The sequence below is a fragment of the Oncorhynchus kisutch genome, linkage group LG3, assembly GCF_002021735.2.
Source record: "Oncorhynchus kisutch isolate 150728-3 linkage group LG3, Okis_V2, whole genome shotgun sequence".
Taxonomy (NCBI): domain Eukaryota; kingdom Metazoa; phylum Chordata; class Actinopteri; order Salmoniformes; family Salmonidae; genus Oncorhynchus; species Oncorhynchus kisutch.
The window spans coordinates 66,992,220-67,012,290 of NC_034176.2; the positions used below are offsets into that span (position 1 = coordinate 66,992,220).

Sequence of the window (20,071 nt, forward strand, 5' to 3'; positions counted from 1 at the left end):
TGTAATGCCCAATGTTGCGTTTTGGGCATTCCGGTTATCTAATCCACCTAATAGCTGAGGAAAGGAAGGCATTGGAGGCTTCAGTAGTGTCATTGGGGGGAAGGGGGTTTACAGCCTTCAAAGTTTGGGGCCTTAAGCCAAAAAGATACTCTGAGTAGAGGAGAATATGTCCATTGGTGTGCAAATGAGGGAGCTGCAGGTTTGAAAGGTTAGGAGCTGTCCAGGATGCCGGTTACATCAGTGCTAAAGAGCAGATGACCCCTATTCACTGGACTGGGCTTTCATGTCGTTGCTCCATGATCACTGGGAATTGTTCTTTTGGAATGCTTTTTTTCTCTCCCAGTAGCACGTATATGAGCCTGCTGCCTATTTTTTTAAACGGCCAGTGGAGCAGCTTTAGCCAGAGCTGCACTTTAGGGACCCTGTTCCCTGGTGTCACCACCCCCCAGGCCATGTTTCTTGCTGTGCTTCTTTTGCACAAAAGAATTGGTCTTTTTTTCCCTCCCTTGCATTCCCTTTCACAGGGAAACCTGAGATTTTACGTGGCACTTAAGACATGCACCCATCCAAGAATATTGTGATGGTTACTATTTCTAATTGTCTATGGAAAAGTTAAGTCCTGATCCATGTAGAATTGGGCAGGATTGTTGTGAAATTATTTAGTTGTTAAAATAGTTAAAATGATTTACCGCTGTGAGGTCATGGTTCCTGAAGAGCCCACTGGTTGGAATACCATTCTTTAGGAGCACATCTCCTGTCTGATATGATCCTGACAATCCACTGACAAGTAGATGTTGAGAGACAAGAATGTGTCAGTCCTGGTTCAGTTCCCTAAGCTGACCTATAAACCTATAAAACAAACAGACACCATTGAGAAAATGTTTGCTTTCCAGATAGGCCTAGATTTATATGTAAGAGAGAAAAAGTTACTATTTTTGTATATTTTTGTTACTATTTTTGCCTTTACAAGCACTTTTGAAATTTACTCTCAGGGTAATCGCTCATGGACAGATCTACGTAAACATAACCGGTACCATCGCATCTGTTGGGAAGTAATGGGAATTGTTGGATAATGAGCAGCAGTAGTTACAGTGTTTGGGTTTTTCGCCACTGCTTATTTGGACAAATCACGATTTTGCAAGTGTAAGCATCTTTCGTATTCCGGAAGGGGAGGGGACATTTGGCCCGTAACTTGCGAAGAGAGAGGGTGAACCTCCTCGTTCTACCATCTCTTGATCCCTTCTCTTAACATGTATGGACCCAAAACTTAATCGAGCACCTGACCAATTACGCAAGACTTTTGTTCTGGGTTAATCGAGATTACTATCAGGACAATTGAGTGCAATACAACCTCAATATTTTTTTGTTTTGGAAGATGCCACACAGACTTGTAGATGCTATACCAATAAAATACAGAGTTAATGAGTCTTGATTTGCATGAGATACATGAAAACAGTGACTGCCTTAAAGCCACTAAAACGACTTTGACCCTCTCACATGCTATACAGCTAGTTTCAGTCCGCTATTACAGTGGCCTGTGTCCTTACTGTGATTTTTACAGGACGCTATGTGTTTGTAGTTTTATTAATTGAGAGGGTTTGTGCTTTTATATTATGAACTTAAGAGGTGATAAAGGCTGCCAGTGGAGTTTATAGGCTTGTTTTAAAGGGACACTTAGACCTGCTTGATGGTCTATCTGGAAGCTCATAAAATTTGCACGTACCTGAGAAATGCTCAGTGGTAGAAAACAAAGGTGGCAGTGGGGGTTGTCGAGAGTCACACACACACACACACACACACACACACACACACACACACACACACACACACACACACACACACACACACACATACAATTTTGAATTTGCCGTTCCCTCATACCACAGCCTTTCCTTGAGTGTCTAAATGGCCAAACTTTATTGCATGGCCAGCCAGTGAGACAGAGGCTAGTGGTCTCCTCACTATGGTTTTCTGCTCTGCTACTCTGAAGAATTAATGAAAAGCTTTTCACTCTGGCCTTCTTTGTCCACCTTGCCCCCAACTGCCCCCTGACTAAAATGAGTTATTAGGGGGCATTTGTTTGTCCAGAGATCAATGGTTAGGACAGCTGGGCCTATTCACTGCTGAAAGGGTAATTATGACAATGGCACTGCAGAGTTTGATTAAACTTTTAAAATTTAGATTTTGTTTTTTAAAATCAAATGTGATTATACTAACTTCAATTATGCTTTTTCAATCAACTCTTTTTAAGTTTGAGAAAGTGACTTTTTGTAAATGATATGACTTTCCGACATGGCCTATTTGTTTTGTATCCTTAGGTCTTAGGTCAAGATGCTTTTTATTGATGCTACTGTGCCCTAGGTGTCATTTATGACGCCCCTGGTTGCATTGAATGCTGAATGCTGTGAAAAGATTTCAGAGTGAGCGTTACTGTGGCTCTGAGCTTTTCATGTGTTGCATCCTTCACCAGGAAGATTGTTTGTGCAACATGTGGGGGACCTTTTGTACCTTCTGCCCAGAGGCTCTTCTCACCTCTGGCCTTAATAGATATCCCTCCCTATCAGTCATGCTGCCAAATCCTTTTTGACTCTGGCCTTTAGAAAGACTGTGGCATTATTTAACAAAAAATAACACCAAATTCGGTTCATTGTTTTTTATTTGATTTATTTCACCTTTATTTAACCAGGTAGGCCAGTTGAGAACAAGTTCTCATTTACAACTGTGACCTGGTCAAGATAAAGCAAGAGGGTAAGTAATAATATGGGGATGAGGTAGTCAGGTGTGCTATTTACAGATTGGTTATGTACAGGTACAGTGATCGGTAAGCTGCTCTGACAGCTGATGCTTAAAGTTAGAGAGGGAGATATAAGACCCTAGCTTCAGAGATTTTTGCAATTCGTTCCAGTCATTGGCAGCAGAGAATGGGAAGGAAAGGCGGCCAAAGGAAGTGTTGGCTTTGGGGATGACCAGTGCAATATACCTGCTGGAGTGCGTGCTACAGGTGGGTGTTGCTTTGGTGACCAGTGAGCTGAGATAAGGCGGGGCTTTACCTAGCAAAGACTTAAAGATGACCTGGAGCCAGTGGGTTTGGTGACGGATATGTAGTGAGGGCCAGCCAACCAGAGCATATAGGTCACAATGGTGGGTAGTATATGGGGCTTTGGTGATAAAACTAATGACACTGTGATAGACTACATCCAGTTTGCTGAGTAGAGTGTTGGGGGCTATTTTGTAAATTACATCGCCAAAGTCAAGGATCGGTAGGATAGTCAATTTTACGAGGGTATGTTGGCGGCATGAGTGAAGGAGGCTTTGTTGCGAAATAGGAAGCCAATTCTACATTTAATTTTGGATTGGAGATGCTTAATGTGAGTCTGGAAGGAGAGTTTACAGTCTAACCAGACACCTAGGTTTTTGTAGTTGTCCACATATTCTAGGTCAGAACCGTCCAGAATAGTGATGCTAGTCGGGCGGGAGGGTGCGGGCAGCAATCGGTTGAAGAGCCTGAACTTAGTTTTGCTAGCATTTAAGAGCAGTTGGAGGCCACAGAAGAAGTGTTGTATGGCGTTAAAGCTCGCTTGGAGGTTTGTTAACACAGTGTCCAAAGAAGGGCCAGATGTATACAGAATGGTGTCGTCTGCATAGAGGTGGATCAGAGAATCACCAGCAGCAAGAGCGACATCATTGATATATACAGAGAAAAGAGTCGGCCCGAGAATTTAACCCTGTGGCTCCCCCATAGAGACTGTCAGAGGTCCGTTTAACAGGCCCTCCAATTTGACACACTGAACTCTATCTGAGAAGTAGTTGGTGAACCAGGCGAGGCAGTCATTTGAGAAGCCAAGGCTATTGAGTCTGCCGATAAGAATGCAGTTATTGACAGAGTCTATAGCCTTGGCTTCGTCGATGAAGACTGTCTTTTATTGATGGTGGTTATGATATCGTTTAGGACCTTGAGCGTGGCTGAGGTGCACCCATGACCAGCTCGGAAACCGGAAACTAGATTGCATATGGGAGAAGGTACGGTGGGATTCGAAATGGTCGGTGGTCTGTTTATTAACTTTTTTAGATTTTAGAAAGGCTTTTACGTTATAAAGATTTTAGAAGATGTTTTTCCGAAGATTTTAAAAAGGTTTTATGTTATAAATGTGGGAAGACCATCCCTAACACCATTTTAGGCTAGTTCTGTTTTCAGATCTGGTTTCTACTGAAAATCCCTTTGTCCTCGGAGCAGATGCTCCCACTTTGAAGCCGGGCCTCCTTTTTTACCTGGTATTTTTCTGAAAAAGTAAATGTTAGTGTTGAGTCAGAGATAATGATTTAAGTCGACCATTACAGGCAGGAAATGGATGGTTTGAGAAACGTTAAATGTCAGTTACCCTGAGGAAAACGATGAGAGGGGATTGTGTCTTGATGAACGGCCATGTGACTTAGTAGCTAACCACGTGAGTGCTGTCAGTAGGCCACCTCAGATTGATGGGGTTCTCTGTAGAGATGAGTATGATCCCTCCAGGCATCCTAAACCATGTTTCCAGAGGTTCACAGGGCATCACGCAATACACAGACATTGTAAAACCATATCCATATCCATGTCTTTATCCATATCCTTATCCATCGGTTCCGATGCAAGGTCTTACTGTGAGTGTACTGGGATGTTTTTAGTTGATTCAAAAATTAGCTCCCAGTTGTGTTTTTTCGAGGTTACAAAACCAGTGTAGAAAATATATCTCGCTCATTGATTTCATAAGAGAGAATAGATAGGAGGCATAAAATATAGAACGAATCACACACACATCCCTGATGAAAACAAATAGCGTAGACCAGCATAGGTTGGTTCAGAACAGGTGCTTGTTTTGTTGTGTTTTCATGGTGTATTCGCTGTATTTTTGTGGTGACCAGCTTTACCTGTATTTTTGCTGGTGACCTGCATAAGCTGGTCACCAGCAGAACCAGCATCAAGTCACATCATGCTGGCTTGCAAAGTGATGTTTCATTCCTAATGGAATCCAGCCAGAGTGTGGATATCCAACAATTGGATGTTTTTTCCCCCATAATACACATTCAGAATGACTGGCAAGGTTAAGAAAAAGAAGAAGAAATGAGACTACCCAAATAATAAACTGGAACAACCATTTCAGTAATGGGTGCAATAAATCCAACTAACAGATTGGATTAGTTTTGAAAAATGTATGTTATTTATCTTTGTGTAGCATAAGATTAATTAATCAATCAATGTACATGCAAAAAACACAACAAACAATTCAAAAAATTAACTGTAATGGAGCATGCTGGGAAATATGATAATGACGGGCGTGGTCAGACCAGCTTGACCAGCTAAAACCAGCTTGATCACCAATATACTACACCAACATAAGCTGGTATAAGTCCAAAACACAGTGAAGGCTGGTCACCAGTGTCCAAAATACCTCGAAGGCTGATCACCAGCAAAACTTGCTAGACCATGGGTGTCAAACTCTGGCCCGTGGGCCAAATTTGGCCCGCGGGGTAATTATATTTGGCCCGCGAGACAATACCAAATTACTACTAGAGCTGGCCCGCCGGTATTATACAGCGCATTCACCACTAATACTACGGATCCCATAATGCTCTGCTGTTTTCGCGCGTCAATCAGGACAGGACCCAGAAACGCTCTCTCCTCTGTGACAGTAGTCATAGCAACATAGACGCTACAACTGTCAGCGAGCTAACCCTTCCCAAAAATGGCGAAAAGAAAGGCAGAAAACAGGAGCTTTCTGGACAAGTGGGAGGCAGAATATCTGTTTACATATGTAAAAGACAAACCTGTTTGTCTTGTTTGTGGAGTCAACGTGGCTGTAAGTAAGGAGTACAACATTAGACGACACTATGAAACGAAACACCATGACAAATACAAGGACCTGGACATGACTCAAAGGAGCCAGAAAGTAGAGGAGATGAAAAGAAGTTTGGTTTCACAACAGAATATGTTTAAAAAAGCCACATCACAAAGCGAGGCTGCTGTAAAGGCTAGTTATATAGTGGCAGCAGAGATCGCAAAATCAGCCCGGCCCTTTAATGAGGGAGAGTTCATGAAAAAGTGCATGATGAAGGTTTGTGACCTCGTATGCCCAGAGAAAAAACAAGCATTTTCAAACGTGAGCCTGAGCAGGAACACAGTAGCTGATCGCACATGTGATCTTGCCACCAATCTGTATGACCAGCTGATGGAAAAGGGAAAAGATTTTGTTGCGTTCTCCCTCGCTGTGGATGAGAGCTGCGACGCATCCGATACTGCTCAGCTGTCAGTCTTCATCCGTGGAGTGGACTCAAATCTGTGTGTTACGGAGGAGCTATTAGGATTCAAATCAATGCATGGCACAACCACAGGAAAGGAAATCTTTGAGGAGGTTTCCAAATGTGTAACTGAAATAAAGCTGCCGTGGGATAAACTCGTTGGATTAACGACAGATGGTGCGCCAGCGATGTGCGGTAAAAAGAGTGGACTGGTGGGCATGGTTCGGGAGAAGATGCGGGAAGAGAACTGTGCAGGTGAGCTAACGGTTTACCACTGCATCATACATCAGGAAGCACTGTGTGCCAAAGCCCTAAAGATAGAACATGTTATGACCACAGTAACACAGGTAGTTAACTTTATAAGAGCCAAAGGTCTAAATCACCGCCAGTTTAAATCTTTTCTGGAGGAGTGTGGTTCGGAATACGCAGACGTGGCTAAGCAGAGGAAAAGTACTGAACAGATGTTTCGAGCTGCGTGAGGAAATATGTCAATTCCTGGAAACCAAAGGGAAGGATACAGCAGAGCTCCGGGAGCAAAAGTTCCTGTGTGAGCTGGCCTTTCTCTGTGACATCTCGAGCCATCTCGATGCGCTGAACCTGCAGCTTCAGGGGCGGGGGCGCATCATCACAGACATGTACGCTGCAGTGAGGGCCTTCCAAACTAAACTGTGCCTGTGGGAGAATCAGATGCTGCAAGGAAACCCTTGCCATTTTCCCTGCTGCCAATCCATAAAAGCGCAGATCTCTACCGCCGTGTTCCCATGCGCACAGTTTGCTGAAAAACTCAGTGTTCTCGCCGCTGAGTTTAGCCGGCGATTTGCCAACTTCGATGCCCAGAAATGCAAGTTTGAACTGCTTAGTAGTCCCTTCGCAGTTGATGTGGAAAATGCACCAACCAACATCCAAATGGAACTGATTGAACTCCAGTGCAACGACACGCTGAAGTCAAAGTATGATGCTGTGGGCGCCGCACAGTTTCCACGGTTCATCCCTGACACAATGCCTCAGCTCAGCCTCAGCTCCGCACCCAAGCTGCTCAGATGCTCTCCATGTTCGGCAGCACTTATCTATGCGAGCAACTTTTCTCCTCGATGAAGATGACCAAAACTCACAGGAGACGTCTGACTGATGAACATCTTCGCTCGATACTGAGGATTTCTTCAGCTCAGAGCTTGAGCCCAGACATTGATGAACTAGCATCCAAGAAGAGATGCCAGGTATCTGGCTTGGGCACATCAGATTAGACCAGTGTGCAATAATTAACGTTTTCTTTATGCACTTTTTCTTGCTACAAGGCATGGGCTTGAATGGTTGATTGATTTATTATCATTTTATTTGTAAAATTATTAGCCAGTGGAAAAAGTTTATTTTGGTATTTAAATCAGAAGGCTGCAAATAGAAAAGAGGCATACAATTTTTATTTACATTTTATTTATTTAATAAATGAATGCCATTGATGTGTTTTTTCATTTGAAATTCGATTTTGCATGTCTCCACTATTAAATTATATATTGTATGGTAATAAGCGATGCTTGTTCCATATTCAATGTTAAAGCAAAACTTGTTTGGGTCCATATTAAAAGGTTAATTTGTTCAATGTTGGCCCGTGACTTTGTTCAGGTTTTACATTTTGGCCCACTGGGTATTTGAGTTTGACACCCCTGTGCTAGACCATGCTGGCCAACCAGCATAGCCAGCTGGACCATGCTGGCCAACCAGCATAACCAGCTATAACATGCTGGTCAAACCAGCTTGACCAACGTCTGTCCAGCATAGACCAACATGGACTAGCAAATACCAGCATGGACCAGCTTGAAATGTATGCTGGTCGATGCTGTTTTTTTTCAGCAGGGATTTGGGACCATTTTTGACTACCCCGATAAATGACAAGCATGTATGGAAAGACACTTGGCCTCTGGAGTAAGCATACAGAATACTGGTTGTAAAAAACTGAGTACATGGTTGTAAGGATTCCTAATGCTGAACAGTTTAGTAACTTCATATTGTGGTCCACAATAAAGCACCCAAATGACTATTCCACAGCAGACTTTGTGACTCCAACAAAATGGTTGTTTGACCCCACCAGCTCTTTCCGTGTGTGACCACAGCCCCAGTGTTTATTTTGGTTGCTAAGGAATGTATTAGACCTGCAAAGGCTCTGCAGCATTAGGACCACAATAAAGGAAAAGCAAACCTAAAGGCACAGTAATGGATTGAAGTGAATGTTTGAAATAATTATTTAAGAGAAATAAGTCTCTGAGCCTGGCTTCTTTTCTCCCTCATGAGCATCTGGAATGGTTTCCATGGTTTCCTTGGACTGAAGTTCCAGAGGTCCAAGGTTTCTTTAGATTGCCCAAAGATGTTAGGTACTTAGAGTACTCACGATTTAAATCCTCCCTGCAATAATGCTAGACATTCCTTCTCATTTATCAATTACTTCAACAGTCCCCTATCAGTGCCCACTCAATCTACAGGTATGTCTACCCGAAACATGTGTTATGTTTTCAAAATGTATTCCATTGGCATCATCTCCTATTGGATTTTGAGCACAAAGCCTTATTTTGTGGTGACTTGTTTTCATTGTAGAGAAACAAAGCATGACACAATAATTGATTCAGAGGGATTGGGTTAAATGCGGAAGACACATTTTAGTTGAATGCATTCGGTTGTACAACTGACTAGGTATCCCCTTTTCCCTTTCCCCTTAATTAAGTAGAAGACTGTACTGATTTGAAAATTAACTGTTTAAAACCAGCACTCTGATGAAGAGATTAGACGCAATGAAAGCACTGTCTCTGGTGGGTGAAGGGCTGATGTTGAATGATTGGAGAACTTTGACACCAGATAAGAGATGGGAGGAGGGGGCAAGTGTCCCTGTCTTAACCCCACTCCCCCACTGGCCAGGGGACAGAGAGGTCACAGTGCTCATGGGATATGTGCTTTGTTTGCCCTGGGCCAATGACCATTGGGCTGTTCTGCAGGCTCTATGGAGCTTCCTCCAGTAGCCTGCTTCCTGGCCCAGCCCAGCTCGCCCGGCCAATGATTAATTTGTGGGGCTGTTCAGCATTGCATTCTTCCCCTCAGTTGCCAGGCTGAGCATTCTTTTTCAGGAACCCTTATTATTTATTAAAGGGGGAAAGACAAACGTGGTGTGGGGTCTTGGCACATTATGAGGGAACTCATCACTCAAGAGTTTCTTGGGTTCTGTTCCATTGGAGGCATTCAATTTGAAACTCATTAAATAGCCTCATTTAAAGCAACACAAGGAAACAAAGCAAAGGATCGATTTGACAACAGGCTCCTTTTGTTTCCACTCAGAGTTAAGGTTAGGAGGGAGAGAGACTAGCCTGAGCTATTCTTGTTACATAGTGTGGAATACCTAGAACTCATTCCGATGTGTGACGCATTCCAATGTACAGAAAAAGACCAAAGCACTACGCGACTCAGTCCCTCTTGACAGAAAGAGAGAGACCTGGGTGTAGATAGTTGCTGGTATTTTCTGGGATTCTCAGTTCTTTGCCACCTTTTGACCTTTCATAAAATGTGAGCAGCAAGCCAAGGCAGTGTCCATTTACATGAAACCTCAACAGTTTAATATTTACTGCTTGCTTGCTAAACTGTTTCCTCTCAATCCAAGCATTAGGCCATTCATGTATCATTTGCATATGAAGTCAGGAAAGGAGAGTTCCTCCCCACCCACTCACCCTCCCGTATTGAACCCTTCCCTGCCCAGCTCTGTCCACAGCCCACAACACAGATCTGCTGTCCCTCATTTGAATGAATGGCACAAATCAATATCACCATGTCAAACATTTGTCAGATCATAGTAATTATCACTGAAATTGTTTTTTTTCTAGAAATTGGTTGAAATCAAAACCAAATGCTTAACAGCTTTAGTTGTGTTGTCTCTCTCTGACAGGTCTGATGACGTTGAATGCTAAAGTGGTTAAATGTTCTATTGGGTTCGGTACAGAACTGTCAATATTTGGACCTTGATGCCAAGGATTTTTGTTGTAGTCATAAATAGCTGTTCGCTTCTTCCTCTCTCTTGTAATGCTGTCCAAAGAAATCATCCTTCAGTCCTACTGTTTAACACTTACAGTAATGTTATTTGTCCTGTCACTTATGACTCATAAGGGTGGGAGGAATCAATACTCCTCTATACTTTCACTGATTACGAGTAGGGCCCAGACGGTTTCCTGACAACATGACCTGACCAGGACCAACTCCAGTCTCTACCTAGTCATGCATAGTGAAGCTGCAGGCCTGGCCCAGGTCATCTGCAGGAGTAGGGCCAGTGTTTCCACTCAATCGCTCTGCAGATCTCTTTTGACAAGCTGCCAGAGCAGATCCCCGACCAGCCACTCTGGATCTGGCCTCAGTGCTCATCCACCTTGTTCCAATCAGGAGCGAGGAGAAGCCACACATGTAGCCAGGGCCTTGAAGTAGATAGAAAGCTCCAGTTCTGTCCCCTGCTTGACCACTCACTGTGTTTGTCTACTGCTAGGAACCGAGAGGCCTGGAGGAAATTAGTGCTGCAGAGGAGACCTCAGAGCAGAGCTCTGAGCTGAGCTCAGCAGCAGCCATTGACCTGTCGACAGACGCCCTGGCTAAACTCTGAGCTCCTCTGCCCCTCCAAAAAAAAAAAAAAAACGTAGGAATGTTTCTGAGTTACAGCTTAGAGAACAACAAAGTAAACCCCTGACCACAAAGGGATGTATCTGAATGCACACGTATACTGACTCTGCACACTATAAACATTTGCTTTATGGTTTGCTTTACTGTGAAGATATTCTTTGCTTTTTATTATTAGTGGATTATTCATGCTCATTGGGCAACCTCAGTGGCTGTGTTGAACATGTCCATAACAAAACCTCTCCATACAGCTCGTATAAAACACATTCTTTCCACCTCATTACAAGTATCTTTTTTACCTACATAGTAGTGAGGTAGAATTTGTGCCTGCAGTGTGATCCTTCAAGCTATAGTATTTAGAAGAGAGCATATAACTGCTCTGAATATTGGATTCCCGTTTGTTAAAGAGCATGTCCTCGGGTGGGGTGGGATGGGGAGATTTGGGTTGATAGAGCACCCCTGTACTGTGGAGGAACCAGGGGGAAGGGGGACAGAGCTGGCCCCTGAAGTTTCTAAGGGAACCTTTGTCCGGGCTTGACCTGTCCACTGAACTGCTGTTTACTGAGCCTCTGGCTTCAGCAGGCCTCTTGAAAACAAAGAGATCGGCCAGCTGGGAGGCAGGGCACGGAATAATTATATAGTTTAGTTCGGACATTGGTGAATGTGTTTTCAGTGGTCACTCACAGATTCTTTTGTTTCTGTCAAACTTGTTTCTGTTTCTTAGGATAAGGGTCCAAAGTCTGCATGCCGCAGAACCTTAGAGGAGGATTTAAATGGTCATTACTAATAATGGAATACCCATCATTATGTTTTGTGTTAGAGATTTGATTTATTGTGAATCCCCACCTTGTTCATGATCAATAGCAACAGATTTTTTTTGCAACTCAGCACCATCATCTTCACAGTAAAGCAACCCAACATCTCCCATCTGCACAGTGACTAAATGAAGAAAAGCATTATGCAAAGCATTGTTTTACTGTGCCAGAATGGAATGGCAGTGGATAGGCTTTAAGACAAAGAGCATGTTAGCGGGGCCTTTCATATCTGTAGGAAGGAAGAGTACCCTCCCAGTTTTAGGAGGCTCTGAGTGATTGATTGGCAGTTTGCAGAGAGCCAGCAGGGGAACGTTAGGCCACCCCAGCAGTGCTGGACAGGATTTGTAGAGGTTGGAGGTCAGAGGTGGGGTCACTGCAAGGGGCAGATGGCCAGATCCTCTTTTTGTGTTTCTTGGCGCAGTCATTCACCCTATCATTAGAAACAAACTGGACAAAACATCCGGGTAAACAATAAATGATTTAACAATTTAGCTAGGTGGATTTGGTAGTTATATATTCTCCACGTGGTTGAATGAAATCATTAAGTAACATAAACACATTGTGAAAGGTGGAGAATAGTCAAGTCACCTTTTCATTTATGGAGGCCTTTCTCAATAACCCAAAGCTCCAGGGGGAGGTGCATATGATGAGCATTTGCTGGCAATGCAGAGCACGTATTTTATTCTTGATGTGTTTCAAAAGTCATCTGTAAGGTGACTGGAAGAAGTAAATGGTAAATGGGCACACAGAGATAGTTGAAGGTATAATCTAGTCATTGTAGTGTGAGCCTCAGCTCATCTGCTTTAATATTTCATTTAGGAGCATTAGGTGCCGCCTCTGGCTACCATCATCACTCAAAGGAGATGGTCAATCACATATTTTGGGCAGCCATGGCAGTGACCACAGCTCGACAAACCCTAGCAGAATAGATTTTAGACTGAGGCTTAGTAGTTAATCAATAATCAATAAGGATCTCTCTGTTTGTCAATCCAGCATTTTTTGTATCTGGGAAGCTCATCCTCTCATGCCCCTAGGCCCCGGGCTACTGGGATGGAGGCCTCCATGTTGCATTGCTGCTGTTGTGCAACACTTAGGAATGTATTTGATGTTGATTAGAGGTTCCACATTTTATTCCTCCATGGGAGCGTGTTGCTGAGGGATGGGCCCCTGTATCCGTTCAATGATGGTCCCAATCAAATGCCTGCCTGCACTTATCTCCACAGCAAATATTCCTCTGCAGAGGGCCTGATACACAAGAGGCCTTAAAGCTCAGAACTAATTTCATTAAAAATGCCCAAAGCAAAGTGGCCAGGGGCTCAGTGAAAGGATCAGTCTCCTTGTCTTCAAAAGAACTTTACACAAAGAAATGGGCCTTTACAGCAACTGGTGGGACACAACCCATTAGATAAGTTAGCATTCCATTTGAAAGTCAAATACTAGAAGTAAAGCGCTCTGCAAATTAAAGTTCAAGGCAAAGTGGCGCAGCTCTCTAAAACTGGTCAGGGGAGACAATGTAGGTTGTGGATCCCAAAATGAATTGGGTTCATTCTGGCTTTGCTCATGAACACTCTGCCCGTGGCCAGTGAAAAAAACAAGGAGGTCTTTACCTTGAAATGTCAGAGGGTCAGCTGCGTTTAGGAGGGACAGAATTCCCCTTGCCGCCTTCCTCAAGACGACACGGAGTAGATGTCAGAGTGCAGTGCGCTGATCAGGATTCACAGAGAACCCAGTCTGGGCCAGTTAGGGCTTTCCCGCTATTCAGCACCACGACACATGGAAACCCAGGTTACGTCCAGCTATCCATATCGGCCATTATAGAGGCCAGGACACAATCCAGTGTGTTTATGATGGGGTGGAGTTTACCTTTAGGCAAGGTTTCTCGAGAGCAGTGCTTGAGATTTACATTGCTTTTAAGTAGTACTCTAAGAAAGGTTTGTTAGGGATACAGCTAGAAGTGCACCACTTGTGCTGTGTGCTGATTGTCAGTGAAATTTGATGAGTGGTAATAGTTCAATTATTCAGACTTAAGGTGCAAAGAAGATGTTGATTGGGTTCCTCTCTGATGTCAGTGGCAACAGCTGTTCAATCAGAAACGATGAACCTTGCACCTAGTGAGGATTTGCCTCGCTTTAAATCTGAGCTCCTTGTAATCTTTACACGGCTCCTCGTATGTTTTCTTCATCTGTTGGCTCTTCCCCCCCTCTCTTTTCTCCCCTAGCATGCCTGCTGTGTTTGATGTGCGTTCAGGGTTTTTTGTGTGCAGAATTTAGAGAAGAGGGGTAATTTCTGTGATAAAGTTAGTGGGGGAGCCTCCGAAGGCAAACACTGGGTAGAGTATCTCATTGTTACACTGGGCTAGCGAGATAACTGAGCCTAGGGAGGGGGGAGAGAGTTGGATGGAGAGAGAGAGAACCCAGGAGAGGTACTCTGATGCCCCTCTCCCCTCCCCTCCCCTCAGACTGCCTCTTCATCTGTGAGTGCTGATGGCTGCTCGCCCCTGCAGCACAAACAGCATCGGATGTGTGCAGAGGTCAAAGAGCACTGCAGTCTTTTGTTAATCCATTACTTAAGTGGTGCGCATTGCATTCTGAAAACATGCAGCTGTTTTGAATATGAAGACACATGTCACGTGTATCTTTGAATTATCTGATTCCTTTTTCTCGGAATAGTAAATGGGTGAAGAGGATTTTGTTTTGTGGTACTTGTTTTGGGTATTTCTGATGTAGGCTTCTTATATAGTCCTTCACTGATGTAGCCTAGTATGTTGGTTGCACTGGGTCGCAGTTGTTCCAGGAGTGGTTTTATTTGTTTATGATGATTAAGTTGATGTTATCCAGCCCTGGGGCTTTTTGGTAAATATTTTATATATTTATTTATTCCAAAAATGTGATTTAAATTGAGGTCTGTATCAAGAGCAGCACACCGTCATTTATTTTAAAGTAACTGTCCAGTGTTACTAATTACAATATGAGTGAAATCGTTTTCTTTCCAAAAAAATGTAATTAAGTCTGTTACAATACAGCTTTTCTGTGTTGGAATGGTGTGGGCATGTGACACACTCTAGTCAAGCCACTTCGATATAAAGTGATTTTCGTAGCAGATTTGGAGAGCATTTTCACTGACCCTAACCTTAACCCTTTTCCTAACCGTAACCTCAGTCTCCTAATCGTCTATGTTAAGTCTCCTAACCTGCTATGAAAAAGTTATTTCGGTATCAAAGTGGCATGAAAAGAGTGTTTCCAGTGTTGGTGTTCACCAACAACAGAGTAGAGTTGACTGGTCATATCATCCTCCATGAGGTAATAGCAAGCATTTTTGAAACAGTCTGTTTGAGATACAAATTTTATGTAGGGTTTTTTAAGTGTTTTTTTCTCCAATTTATGCTTTGGCCACAAATACGAGTATACGTACGAGTTATTACACTTAATTATATTATTAAAAGTAATATTTTCACTGGACAGTAACTTTAACAAACTACTGACCTGAGGCGTCTTTAGTTGAAAAGGGGGATGGGAGTGGATGACCTTAATGTTTTTTTTTTTTTTTACTGCTTAGTGAGTGAAAAAAGGGGCGGGGGGGTCATAATGTTCTAGATGATTTTGTATAACCTTTTTGAAACGATGAACAATTTATTCTAGACATTGAACTACTTGCAACATCATTCTTAACGGTGGATAAGGTTTAGGTGAAATCAGTAATGGGACACACGCTGTGTACATGAGGGTTCTCATGGAGTTTAGTTTCCATACAGTTTAGGTGGTGTCTGAACTGTATGGAATCGAAGCAGGATGTTGCCAGACCTCTCTACCAATCATCACCGTCCGGCTGCACTAATCTCAGGGGGATTAAAGTATAAAATCAGTGGCAAATAATATGATGGTAACAGTTATAATTATGTATTAATTTCTATAAGCATATGAGACCTAATATATCTGTTGTCTCTCTAGGAATAGACCTAGAGGTAGGCCTAATTAGGAATTAGATGCTGTGTGTCTGTGAGGACTGTGTGTCTGTGAGGGTTGGTTACATGTGATGTTGTCCTTTAATGCTACTGTTAGCATAGAGCAGTCCTTTTAGGTTCCCACTGGCTGGCCATTCATTTGGCCTGTCAAAGGCCTCACTTTCAGTATCATCTTTCACTGACTGATCTTCCCAAACTCTGCTGCTCCATGAGGGGGAAATTAATCAATGATCTCAAGCAAAATGGATCAAGCTTCCCCTCCTCTTCCACATGGCCTCATAACCAGCTGTGGGCTTAATGACTCTGTGTTCAAATATAAAGAGTTTTACAGCAAGCGTATGAGGAATTTTATTTCAGTCAAAGTATTAGCAGTAGTCATTAGGTGGGCCACTAAAAGTTTGTGTGCATGGCACACATTTGACTGATTGACCTCTGCTCATGTGCGTAGATGTGCATAGTAGAGGAGCTAATTAATAAGATGGGCCTAGCAGAGATTTCCTCTGCTCTCTGATCTCCTCAGAGTTTAATGTGCTCCAGCCAGGATGAGCTGACAGGTACATGTAACATGCTGGTTTGTTTAGGTTAGTTAGGGCCTTGGGAACCCCGTCTGATATCCGATGTCTGGTGCTAGTATAACACCTAATTTGGGGGAGAACTGGAGCTTATGCATTTTCAAAGAGAAAGTGAGAGACGGGGCATGGAAAAAAAACAACAGCTGATTTCAATAGTGGACTAACCTACATCTCAGGGCAAAGGGTCTTCCTGTGACTGTCTTGATTAGACGGCAATGCATCAACACATGAACTCTGTCTAGGCTGTAAGGAGAGGAGGTCAGGGAGAGAATGTGTCTTGGAAGGGTAAGGTTGGATGGATTGTGGGGCTCTTCAGATCTTGCTGTCAACAGCCCATATGAGTATTCTTGGCAAATGTGCTAATGTACAGAATTTAGTTGATTTGAATAGGATAGAGCTTTCTCGTTGGGGCATGGCAGCTCCTTGGCAAGTAGTTTCATGGACAATTATATGAATAAAGAATAAAGAAAGGCAGTAGTGATCATTTCGGTATAATTGTGCACATAGATTTTCCTATTTTATATATATTTTTAAAGCTCTCTCTTCTTCTCCACAATTTCATGGTATCCAATTGGTAGTAGTTACAGTCTTGTCTCATCGCTGCAACTCCCGTACGGACTCGGGAGAGGCGAAGGTTGAGAGCCATGCGTCCTCCGAAACACAACCCAACCCAACCTAGCCGCACTGCTTCTTGACACAACGCACATCCAGCCCGGAAGCCATCCGCACCACTGTGTCGGAGGAAACACCGTACACCTGGCGACCTGGTCAGCGTGCACTGTGCCCAGCCTGCCACAGGAGTCACTATTGCGCGATGAGACAAGGATATCCCTGCCGGCCAAACTCTCCCTAACCCGGATGGCGCTGGGCCAATTGTACGTCGCCCCATGGACTTCCCGGTTGGGCCGGCTGCGGCAGAGCCTGGGCTCGAACCCAGAATCCCTGATGATCCCTGACAGACCACTGCGCCACCTTGGAGGCCGCAATTTTCCTATTTTCAATGAAAATTCTAAGAATGAGGTTCAGCTTCACAGCACAACAGTCTCACTATCAGGCGGATACTGAAGTGTGTTGGCCTTTGCTGGGTATGGCTTTAGTGAGATAGTAACCTGAAAGTGAAGTAATGTATATTTGTAAGATATACCTGGCAGCTCAATATATTCCCTTATTTCCATATATGTCATTGATTTCCATTTGAACTGAACAGTCCTAAGATACAGAGGCTTAGTTTGACTGATAGAAAGGCATGTAACCTTATCCACTAAGATGAGCTGCCGGAGCAAAGAGACGATATTGGGCCATTAACATACATTTTTGCGATGATTGGTATTATAGATCCAAATGGGAGAAAATGCAAAACTAGAAAAACATAATTTCATAGTTCTTGCTTTCTAAAAGTTGCATGGTTTGCTAACTATCTGTCTGATAGAACTTAGTGCACTCAATTTGATGTGCTTATGTCTGTTAAATTGTCTGTCTTTAATGGTGTGCCCCAAGGCTCTGTACTTGGTCATCTCTTATTCACAAACATGTCCAAAATGTTCAACTTCCCCACGGGGTGAGATCTTGCATGGAGCCCCAGATCGAGGGAGATTATCAGTGGTCTTGTATGTCTTCCATTTCCTAATAATTGCTCCCACAGTTGATTTCCTCAAACCAAGCTGCCTACCTATTTCAGATTCAGTCTTCCCAGCCTGGAGCAGGTCTACAATTTTGTTTCTGGTGTCCTTTGACAGCTCTTTAGTCTTGGCCATAGTGGAGTTTGGAGTGTGACTGTTTGAGGTTGTGGACAGGTGTCTTTTATACTGATAACAAGTTCAAACAGGTGCCATTAATGCAGGTAACGAGTGGAGGACAGAGGAGCCTCTTAAAGAAGAAGTTACAGGTCTGTGAGAGCCAGAAATCTTGCTTGTTTGTAGGTGACCAAATACTTATTTTCCACCATAATTTGCAAATAAATTAATAAAAAATCCTACAATGTGATTTTATGGATTTTTTTTCTCTCATTTTGTCTGTCATAGTTGAAGTGTACCTATGATGAAAATTACAGGCCTCTCTCATCTTTTTAAGTGGGAGAACTTGCACAATTGGTGGCTGACTAAATACTTTTTTGCCCCACTGTATCTTGGCCAGGATGCTCTTGAAAAATAGATTTTAAATCTCAATGAGCCCTTCCTGGTTAAATAAAGGTTAAATAAATAAAATAATGGCTGCATTACTAGTAATCATCTCTTCGCAAACATGTACTGTACATTAGAGAATGTGTCTACTCTTGTAGTACACAGTGTCTCACCATTCCTTGTTCTGTAGGTATCTCCCCCTTTACAAATCAGCCAACATCTATAGTGGTGACAGAAGGATCAGTCGCCCGTTTCACCTGCAAAGTCACTGCAAGCCCTCCTCCCATCATCACCTGGGAGTTCAATCGGGTCATGTTACCCCTGGCAACTAAAAGGTATGCATTCTCATTATTTCATTATCATGCCATGTCATGTCATTAACTTTATCTGTAGATGGCATTTGAGAGTATTGTAAAGTCTATTACGGTGGATGAGCTGTGTGCTCATCCACCATTATATATGCTGTCAGTTGCATTGATTGTCTTTGTGTTCTTGTCTGTCCCAGAATCACAGTCTTGCCCAGTGGCGTTTTGCAGATCCACGGGGTGGAAAAGGGGGATGCTGGGAACTATCGTTGTGTGGCGACCAACATCGCCAACCGTCGCCGGAGTACAGAGGCAACCCTCACTGTCACTCCAGGTGGGAGATAGTGGAGAATTAGCACTTTTTTCTGATTTAAACATAATATATTTACAAGCATTGCATCAAACATTATAAGCCCAATAAAAGCCAAGTTATATTTATGTTGAGTAGTGAAGTGGGCACCCTGGTCAAATCCTGTCTCCCCTCCACAGCTCCAAGCCCCAAACTGCCTCAGAGGCCTCGTATCATCGCCGGGCCCCAGAATGCCACTGTGTCCCTGCACCAAAGTGCCATCCTGGAATGCATGGCTACAGGGAACCCCCGACCCCTCATCTCCTGGAGCCGAGCCGACAGCAAGTCCATCGATGTTTTCAACACCAAGGTGCTGGGCAATGGCAACCTCATCATCTCTGACGTCAAACCCCAACACGGAGGAGTGTACATGTGCAGAGCCACTACCCCTGGCACGCGCAACTATACCATCGCCACAGCCAACATCACTGTGCTAGGTAAACACATGTTAGTCGTCTGTGTAGAGTGTCAGTTGTTATTACAGACATGATTGTTGGTGTTTGTTACATCTATGATGTTTCCTTTATTCAGCGCCTCCGTCCTTGGTGGAGTGGCCGGAGAGCCTGACCCGTCCGCGTGCGGGCACGGCCCGCTTTGTGTGCCAGGCTGAGGGGGTTCCCCTGCCCCACATCACTTGGCTGAAGAACGGAGAGAAGGTCCACTCCAACGGACGCATCAAGATGTACAACAGGTCTGAGCTCTAACACCAGATCGAAATATAGCTAATAACTCTCTGCTCCTGTTTGTCTCCCTCTCAATTGTTTATTTATATGATCATCCCATTGTTTTATAAATCCCTGCCTCCTAAACACAAACCATATTGTATGTTCTGCTGTATGGTAATTGAAACAGAATCCCTAATTCCTTTACCCCACAGGTAAGTTGTCTTTGTTGATTGGAAACTCAGTCCCAATTAAAAATTAATCAGCCCTTCCCTACAGAAGAAAGGAAGCTGAATAATTTACAAACGTGCTAATGGCATTTCAGTGGATTTCCCACTAATTTGCATCCTCTGCTAATACCACTGCCTTGGCTTGTTCA

General features: G+C 43.5%; 1 protein-coding gene across 1 annotated transcript in view; it reads left to right on the forward strand.

Moving 5' to 3' along the window:
• LOC109874646 (protogenin A) overlaps positions 1–20,071 on the forward strand; it is a 44,517-nt gene that overhangs the window by 3,281 nt on the left and 21,165 nt on the right. Inside the window, exons 3-6 of the mRNA XM_031811600.1 lie at positions 18,567–18,711; positions 18,882–19,015; positions 19,171–19,467; positions 19,562–19,721. Of these exons, the coding sequence (XP_031667460.1) occupies positions 18,567–18,711; positions 18,882–19,015; positions 19,171–19,467; positions 19,562–19,721 (736 nt within the window). The remainder of the gene's footprint in view (positions 1–18,566; positions 18,712–18,881; positions 19,016–19,170; positions 19,468–19,561; positions 19,722–20,071) is intronic.